The sequence below is a fragment of the Entelurus aequoreus genome, linkage group LG27 (genome assembly GCF_033978785.1).
Source record: "Entelurus aequoreus isolate RoL-2023_Sb linkage group LG27, RoL_Eaeq_v1.1, whole genome shotgun sequence".
Classification (NCBI taxonomy): Eukaryota; Metazoa; Chordata; class Actinopteri; order Syngnathiformes; family Syngnathidae; genus Entelurus; species Entelurus aequoreus.
In genome coordinates this window covers 23,556,548-23,566,143 of record NC_084757.1, presented here as the reverse complement: position 1 = coordinate 23,566,143, position 9,596 = coordinate 23,556,548, and the positions used below count along the sequence as shown (strand labels likewise).

At 40.4% G+C, this 9,596-nt stretch overlaps 1 protein-coding gene across 2 annotated transcripts; it reads right to left on the bottom strand.

Annotated features, from left to right (window-relative positions):
• Positions 1-1,349: 1,349 nt before the first annotated feature.
• On the bottom strand, positions 1,350-5,537 carry LOC133644191 (uncharacterized). Of its 2 annotated transcripts, none has more exons than XM_062038532.1 (5): positions 4,209-5,537; positions 3,948-4,017; positions 3,746-3,880; positions 3,594-3,670; positions 1,350-1,748 (listed from the first exon to the last, which is right to left on the bottom strand). In XM_062038532.1, exons 2-5 carry the CDS (start codon positions 3,994-3,996, stop codon positions 1,629-1,631), a joined length of 381 nt encoding a protein of 126 aa, XP_061894516.1. In that variant the 5' UTR covers positions 3,997-4,017; positions 4,209-5,537; the 3' UTR covers positions 1,350-1,628. The 2 variants fall into 2 exon arrangements, with proteins under 2 accessions (XP_061894516.1, XP_061894517.1); XM_062038533.1 differs by having other exon boundaries at positions 3,598-3,670.
• Between the last annotated feature and the right edge of the window lie 4,059 nt (positions 5,538-9,596).

The following is a 9,596-nucleotide window of genomic DNA, read 5'->3' as shown; positions in this document are numbered from 1 at the left end:
GCAATGTTTGGCTGACAATGGCTCTGTCATTTGCTCGAAACAGGAGAAAGAACCACCTCCTACTCAGACCATGCCAGGTCAAGCACATGGCTAGTTTTAATATAATTTGCATATGTATAAAGGGGCGTGGTTTGGGCCTGCCAACCCACACACACCGTGGCAGATTCCAAGTAGATTGCGATGTAACAAAGAAACGTGCTTGGATTTGTGCGTGCGAACACTTTAATACATCTGAATTTTTACTTGCGCACTCCATTTTCTGGATTTGATCTTACGTCCGTATTTTGTAGGAAAGCCACGCAACTGTTTTTACATGAGGGCCCTGGTCCGCCAGAGAATAAGAAGACGAAGCAGGAGGGCTCTTTGTTGCCAACTCAATGACTTGGTGGTAGAGATGTCCGATAATGGCTTTTTTGCCGATATTGTCCAAGTCTTAATTACCGATTCCGATATCAACCGATACCGATATATACAGTCGTGGAATTAACACATTATTATGCCTAATTTTGTTGTGATGCCCCGCTGGATGCATTAAACAATGTAACAAGGTTTTCCAAAATAAATCAACTCAAGTTATGGAAAAAAGTGCCAACATGGCACTGCCATATTTATTATTGAAGTCACAAAGTGCATTATTTTTTTTAACATGCCTCAAAACAGCAGCTTGGAATTTGGGACATGCTCTCCCTGAGAGAGTATGAGGAGGTTGAGGTGGGCGGGGTTGGGGGGGCGGGAGGGGGTAGCGGGGGGTGTATATTGTAGCGTCCCGGAAGAGTTAGTGCTGCAAGGGGTTCTGGGTATTTGTTCTGTTGTGTTTATGTTGTGTTACGGTGCGGATGTTCTCCCGAAATGTGTTTGTCATTCTTGTTCGGTGTGGGTTCACAGTGTGGCGCATATTTGTAACAGTGTTCAAGTTGTTTATACGGCCACCCTCAGTGTGACCTGTATGGCTGTTGACCAAGTATGCCTTGCATTCACTTGTGTGTGTGAAAAGCCGTAGATATCACGTGACTGGGCCGGCACGCACAAGCAGTGCCTTTAAGGTTTATTGGCGCTCTGTACTTCTCCCTACGTCCGTGTACACAGCGGCGTTTTAAAAAGTCATACATTTTACTTTTTGAAACCGATACCGATAATTTCCGATACTACATTTTAAAACATTTATCGTCCGATAATATCGGCAGTCCGATATTATCGGACATCCCTACTTTGTGGATACTTTCAGTGAGTATTCAGACCCCTTCAGCTCAAAAAAGTACTATTTATTTTCTAAAAAGCACTCACAGTCAGCTAAGTCTTGTTTGTGTGACATAAAAAAACATCAAGAAGTGACAAATGTGTTAGGCTTTTTCATGTTTTTTACTTACTTTTTGTCTCTCACACGTTGATACTCTCTCCCACAGCGTTAATTACATTTGTGCGCACATGCGTCATGGTCAGTTATGCAAATTAGATGACATCATTTAGATGACATCATTCAGCGACTCAACACCACCTCCACCCATCATCCCTAATGGACTCTGGTGGGAACCACTGATTGTATTGTCACCAGTTAAGTGTCATTAATGTCCATTAAAATGCTCTATGGTATGTAAGACTTGTTATTAAATGCAAAGTACGCTAACTTGTTATTCTTTTGTAGGTTTAGGCTTCAGGATGATTTTACTGCCTATGGGTTTTTTCCGTCTTCTTATCGCTCCAAGTTCTTCAGCTCCCCACCATGACCTGAATGTGTCCCACAGGGAGATCTACAGCGGGACAAGAAGGAACAATTGCTTATTACCAGCTGGAGCAAATAGGGTAAAAATACTTAATATTTAAAGATAATGCATATGCATAAAATAAACTGGATGAATGACCCACTCTTTTATTATAGGCATATTTAATATAAAGGTGTGTTAAATAAAAAGGAAAGTACAAATTAGCGATTTCATTTCCTATTAAAAAGGAACAGGCTATAAATTCAAATTGTAGCCACATTGAGCATTTGCATAGTAGAAAAACATTTCATAAAACATAATTTTACAATACAAACTGTATACAAAACCCAAAACCAGTGAAGTTGGCACGTTGTGTAAGTCGTAAATAAAAACAGAATACAATGATTTGCAAATCCTTTTCAACCTATATTCAATTGAATAGACTGCAAAAACAAGACACTTAACATTCGAACTGGTAAACTTTGTTATTTTTTTGCAAATATTGGCTCATTTGGAATTTGATGCCTGCAACATGTTTCAAAAAAGCTGGCACAAGTGGCAAAAAAGACTGAGGAATGCTCATCAAACACTTATTTGGAACATCCCACAGGTGAACAGGCTAATTGGGAACAAGTGGTTGGGTATAAAAGCAGCTTCCATGAAATGCTCAGTCATTCACAAACAAGGATGGGGCGAGGGTCACCACTTTGTGAACAAATGTGTGAGCAAATTGTCCAACAGTTTAAGAACATTTCTCAATGAGCTATTGCAAGGAATTTAGGGATTCCACCATCTACGGTCCGTAATATCATCAAAAGATTCAAAGAATCTGGAGAAATCACTGTATGTATGCTGCAAAGCCCATGACCTTCGATCCCTCAGGTGGTACTGCATCAAAAACCGACGAAACTGTGGACGTTGTGTCTTGCGGACCAAAGAGGAAAAGAACCATTCGGACTGTTATAGGCGCAAAGTTGAAAAGCCAGCATCTGTGATGGTATGGGGGTGTATTAGTGCCCAAGGCATGGGTAACTTACACATCTGTGAAGGCACCATTAATGCTGAAAGGTACATACAGGTTTTGGAGCAACATATGTTGCCATCCAAGCAACGTTATCATGGACGCCCCTGCTTATTTCAGCAAGACAATGCCAAGCCACATTCTGCACCTGTTACAACAGCGTGGCTTCATAGTAAAAGAGTGCGGGTACTAGACTGGCCTGCCTGTAGTCCAGACCTGTTTCCCATTGAAAATGTGTGGCGCATTATGAAGCGTAAAATACAACAACGGAGACCCCGGACTGTTGAACAACTTAAACTGTACATCAAGCAATAATGGGAAAGAAAAGCTTAAAAAATTGGTCTTCTCAGTTCCCAAACATTTACTGAGTGTTGTTTAAAGGAAAGGCCATGTAACACAGTGGTAAAAATGCTCCTGTGCCAACTTTTTTGCAATGTGTTGCTGCCATTAAATTCTAAGTTAATGATTATTTGCAAAAAAAAAACAAGTTTCTCAGCTCGAACATTAAATATCTTGTCTTTGCAGTCTATTCAATTGAATATAAGTTGAAAAGGATTTGCAAATCATTGTAGTCTGTTTTTATTTACGATTGGCACAACGTGCCAACTTCACCGGTTTTGGGTTTTGTGTTATAACAAAAGATAATCAAGATAAAAACGTTTTTTGTTTTACAGGAATATATATATTCTTTAAAATAAAACATAAATCATAGATCATTGCAATAATGCTGAAGTAATATTCACACAAATGATTATGTATATTTGTATTATTATCATCATTACCAATAAATATGTGTTTGAGTGTAGTAAAAAAAAAATGTTTAAAACATATTTTAGAACTAAGGCTGCAAGAATGTAATAACCATTCGACACCTGCATTATTGAACCATCTTGCAGACTTCCGTAGAAAGTCCTGAGACCGGTCTCCTCCACAAGGAAGTCCACAGCATCTGTGGGGCACGGTAGATTAAAAATAAACAAGCACAGCAGGTTGTCGTGTACAAAGTGTGCACGAAAGGACTCACTGCGCAATTGGTAAACCCCTGCGCTCACAAGCAGGACAGCCAGCGTCACCGCCAGGCATCGGTTCACGGTGAATCCCTTCCACGGATTTGGAACCTCGTTCAGTTTTTGAATGGACAAAATCCTGTCATAAGGCACTGAACAAGGGGCATCAGTATTAAATGAGGTCAAAGAGGAGCATGTGATTTAGAAGTGTAGACTTACTTGTGCTTGCTTGAGATGTTTTAAATGATGGATAACTCTTAAATGCCATCGTATGTCACGTAATCGGCCACTAAGAACACATTTTTGAATTTTCAAGACGATACAAAGATGGACTTTGTTTGAGCGCAGTCCTAATTTGACATCACGTGTCTTAAAATAGGCTCGTTGCACAACTCCAGCATGCGTTTCAGAAAAAATAAAGCTCCCCTTTTAGTTGTAGTATGCAAGTGCATGCCCAAAAGAGAGGATTAAAGAACGTACCTAATGGCTTTTAGAACGTGAAACCTGCAGTTGTGTCTCCACAGTTAGGACAGTTGTGTTGCTGGGGGTCACTGCTCTTCTGCAGACTTGAACACACCCTGCTTGTTGGCACATTGATTGACAGGCACAAGTGAGAAAAGTAGGGGGACAAAAAAATAGAAAAAACATGAGCAGTGAGTGTGTTTGGCCTGTATGCGGTGCCATAGCCTGTGGTAATATTTAAAATTGTTCTACAGCATGTCAGGGTTGGCTAATTCTGCACATGTTAGAATCGGTCCGGTAATGGCAGGGGTGTCCAAACTTTTTCCACTGAGGGCCGCACACTGAAAAATCAAAGCAAGCGGGGGCCATTTATTTTAAAAACCAATACAATATATGTATAAAAAATATACATTTAGGCCTCCACTCAGGCATGATCCCGGGAACCCCAAAGGGTTTTGGTCAAAAAAATATTAAAAATGTGTCATTATTCAGTATTTTTATTTTTATTATTATTCAAGTTTTAAATCTCTAGATCAACATTAGGTCTATCTGTCAATATAACGTTTTTAAAGATTTAAGTTGTATGCTCTTTTTGTCAAAGAAAACCATGTTTTTTTATGAAAAAAAACCCACAAAATATGCAATATTTTCACCCAATAACATTTTTAAGTGGAATATTTGAGATTATATAATAATTGGAGCCTTAAAAAGGTCAATAACACCATTGATTTTAATTCATTATTATTTTTTGACCAATGACACTTAAAAACAAATCACACTAAAATTATTGGGGATCCAAAAGGGTCCTACTCATTGAAGTGTTACAAAATAAATTATACATTTTTTTTACTGTTTACATTTAACACAATAGTCTCGAGATCAACTTCAGATCTAACCGTCAATTATAAGTTTTATTGTTGTTTATGTGTTTTGTTTGTTCATTTTAGGCCCTTCTTTTAAAAAAAACAGCTCAGTTTTTTATATGGCAAACACAAAATATGCAACATTTGCCCCAAAAAATATCTCAAAGTGGAATATTTAATGTGATGTAATTGGAGCCTTGAATAGGTCAATAATTCATAATGACATTGATTTTGATTCACTATTATTTTTTAAAGAAAGAAACAGCCTGCATGGCAGCTTTGTGTTATTAGAGTAAGCATTGCAACATGTTCTTGTTACATTTCACCTGTTTGCTCTTTTATACCACTTTTTATGTTTTTAATTTTTTTCAACCGTATTTTTAAAATGTACCATGGGGCTGTTAAAAAATGACCTGCGGGCCGCAAATGGCCCCCGGGCCGCACTTTGGACACCCCTGGGTAATGGGTAGGAACAGTATTGCTGACATTGATACTACTACAACAAAATAATAATTTAAAAAAACATATACACTATATTGCCAAAAGTATTTGGCCACCTGCCTTGACTCACATATGAACTTGAAGTGCCATCCCATTCCTAACCCATAGGGTTCAATATGATGTGGGTCCACCCTTTGCAGCTATTACAGCTTCAACTCTTCTGGGAAGGCTGTCCACAAGGTTGCGGAGTGTGTTTATAGGAATTTTCCACCATTCTTCCAAAAGCGCATTGGTGAGGTCACACACTGATGTTGCTCAAGAAGGCCTGGCTCCCAGTCTCCGTTCTAATTTATCCCAAAGGTGTTCTATCGGGTTCAGGTCAGGACTCTGTGCAGGCCAGTCAAGTTCATCCACACCAGACTCTGTCATCCATGTCTTTATGGACCTTGCTTTGTTCACTGGTGCACAGTCATGTTGGAAGAGGAAGGGGCCCGCTCTAAACTGTTCCCACAAGGTTGGGAGCATGGAATTGTCCAAAATGTTTTGATATCCTGGATCATTCAAAGTTCCTTTCACTGGAACTAAGGGGCCAAGCCCAACTCCTGAAAAACAACCCCACACCATAATTCCTCCTCCACCAAATTTCACACTCGGCACAATGCAGTCCGAAATGTACCGTTCTCCTGGCAACCTCCAAACCCAGACTCGTCCATCAGATTGCCAGATGGAAAAGCGTGATTCATCACTCCAGAGAAGGCGTCTCCACTGCTCTAGAGTCCAGTGGCGACGTGCTTTACACCACTGCATCCCACGCTTTGCATTGGACTTGGTGATGTATGGCTTAGGTGCAGCTGCTTGGCCATGGAAACCCATTCCATGAAGCTCTCTGCGTACTGTACGTGGGCTAATTGGAAGGTCACATGAAGTTTGGAGCTCTGTAGAAACTGACTGTGCAGAAAGCCGGTGGTGACCTCTTTGCACTATGCGCTTCAGCATTCGCTGACCCCTCTGTTAGTTTACGTGGCCTACCACTTCATGGCTGACTTGCTGTTGTTCCCAAATTCTACCATTTTCTAATAATAAAGCCGACAGTAGTGATGGGCCGGCAACACCGATGCATCGGCGCATGCGTCGAGCTCATAGAGCAAAACCCTGTGTCGGTGTGCGTACCGCTTTTAGAAAGTCACGTGACCGATCATGAGCTGTTTCGGTCACGTGACCGATATGCGAACTGTGTCGCACTGACGCCTCCTCTGTGCCCTGTGAGCGGGTCTTTTCTACAGCCGGAGAAATAATAACTAAGAAGAGAAATCGTCTAAAATTTAATACGTTGGAAAAACTGGTTTATTTTAATAAAAATGTGTAAAAAAATAAATAAATAAAAAATTCCCAGTCCACAGGCATCCTCATTCACAACACGTTCTCTTAGATTTCCATGTTATGATACATGTTCACATTATTTATTGACTGTATCTAAAAAACATAAAAATATATTTTTATTTAAATGAAGATATGAAATAATCCTAAATGAAATACAATGACTTGGTTTATATTATTGTATATATTAGGTCATAAAATCAGTGTCAGCTGAGTCGGTCCATAGGTTGCCTGTAGGGATTTTTAATGTCCAGCAGATGTCAGTATTTAGTGACACAGTATCAATACAACTTTGCAATGTGTCGAAACGCTTCATGACGCCTCATCAACCCATCACTAGCTGACAGTTGACTTTGGAATATTTAGGAGCGAGGAAATTTCACGACTAGATTTGTTGCACAGGTGGCATCCTATGACAGTTCCACGCTGGAAATCACTGAGAGCGGCCCATTCTTTCACAAATGTTTGTAGAAACAGTCTCCATGCCTAAATGCTTGATTTTATACACCTGTGGCCGGGCCAAGTGATTAGGACACCTGATTGTCATCATTTGGACGGGTACCCAAATACTTTTGGCAATATAGTGTATGTCCATCCATCCATCCATCTTCTACCGCTTATTCCCTTCGGCGTTGTAGGGGGCGCTGGAGCCTATCTCAGCTACAATCGGGCGGAAGGCGGGGTACACCCTGGACAAGTCACCACCTCATCGCAGTATACAGGTATATAGTGTATGTATGAATTAGAATTCAATATACATGTTCACATGTACCAATAAAGGTTTCACTAATATACACATACGTTAGTTTGATCAAATCCAATGCAATATAGGGAACAGCTAAGGTCCAACACTGGCCTACTAATTGTATGTAAACAGACGCCATATTGGTCCAGGCATGTACAGATTAACAAGGTGGTCATCGAGTAATTTGCATAATGTGCTATGATATGATTTTCTTTAAAAAGGCTAAAAAAAATGTATGCATACATTTAAAACAAATCTTGTTTTTATTAATTAGTATTAAGATATATTTAATCGTTTTGCCATATTTTCATCTGTTACTGCTTTTTGTACAAGGTACAATTGTTGACATGTTTTCAAGTGTTTACAGACTTTTAATGACTTTTTTATGTTTTAATTAAAAACAACTAGTAACACAAATAGCATCTTAATACACCGTTTTACTCTTTAAAGCTCAGGCGACTTCTAAAAAGCTTTGTTGCCATTTTCATCATTAATATAAGCATTGGCCCCTACATATTGGTCCTGGCAAGAATAGTCTGAAAGCAAACAAAATATGTATGTATTAGAATTCAATATACATGTTCACATGTACCAATAAAGGTTTCACTAATATGGGTGGTATGGTGGTATGGCGGTATGGCGTAGTGGGTAGAGCGCCCGTGTCAGAAACCTGAGGGTTGCAGGTTCGCTCCCCGCCTCTTACCATGCCGTTGTGTCCTTGGGCAGGACACTTCACCCTTGCCCCCGGTGCCGCTCACACCGGTGAATGAATGTTGAATGAATGATAGGTGGTGGTCGGAGGGGCCGTAGGCGCAAATTGGCAGCCACGCTTCCGTCAGTCTATCCCAGGGCAGCTGTGGCTACGAAAGTAGCTTACCACCACCAGGTGTGAATGAATGATGGGTTTTTAACATGTAAAGCGACTTTGGGTACTTAGAAAAGCGCTATATAAATCCCAGGTATTATTATTACTAATATACACATACGTTAGTTTGATCAAATCCAATGCAATATAGGGAACAGCTAAGGTCCAACACTGGCCTACTAATTGTATGTAAACACACGCCATATTGGTCCAGGCATGTACAGTAAACACACATTGATTTTCAATCAATCAATCAATGTTTATTTATATAGCCCTAAATCACAAGTGTCTCAAAGGGCTGCAAAAGCCACAACGACATCCTCGGTTCAGAGCCCACATAAGGGCAAGGAAAAACTCACAACCCAGTGGGATGTCAATATGAATGACTATGAGAAACCTTGGAGAGGACCGCAGATGTGGGTGACCCCCCCTGTAGGGGAGACTGGATGCAATGGACGTCGAGTGGGTCTAGCATAATATTGTGAAAGTCCAGTCCATAGTGAATCTAACATAATAGTGAGAGTCCAGTCCATAGTGGGGCCAGCAGGAGACCATCCCGAGCGGAGACGGGTCAGCAGCGCAGAGATGTCCCCAACTGATGCACGGCCGAGCGGTCCACCCCGGGTCCCGACTCTGGACAGCCAGCACTTCATCCATGGACACCGGACCTGCCCCCTCTTCCACAAGGGAGAGGGGGGCAGAAAAGAAATGAAACGGCAGATCAACTGGTCTAAAAAGGGGGTCTATTTAAAGGCTACAGTATACAAATGAGTTGTTTCATCATTAATGTGAGCATTGGTCCAATGCAATATAGGGAACAGCTAAGGTCCAACACTGTATGTAAACATACTGTATGTAAACTGATGCCATGGTCCAGGCATGTACAGTAAACACACATTAACAAGGTGGTTGGTGTTTTTTTTCTACATACTATTATATATATTCTCAGATTGTAATGACCCAGTTATGTTTGAGGGTTCTTTTTTTAACACACAGGTTCGGGAAATGTGTATTTATATAAATGTTGACATTTGGGTCACTGTTAAGTAAAAAACACAAAAACAATGTCACGCTATATAACTATGTTTGGAATGAACATCCTCGTTGTGGACGAT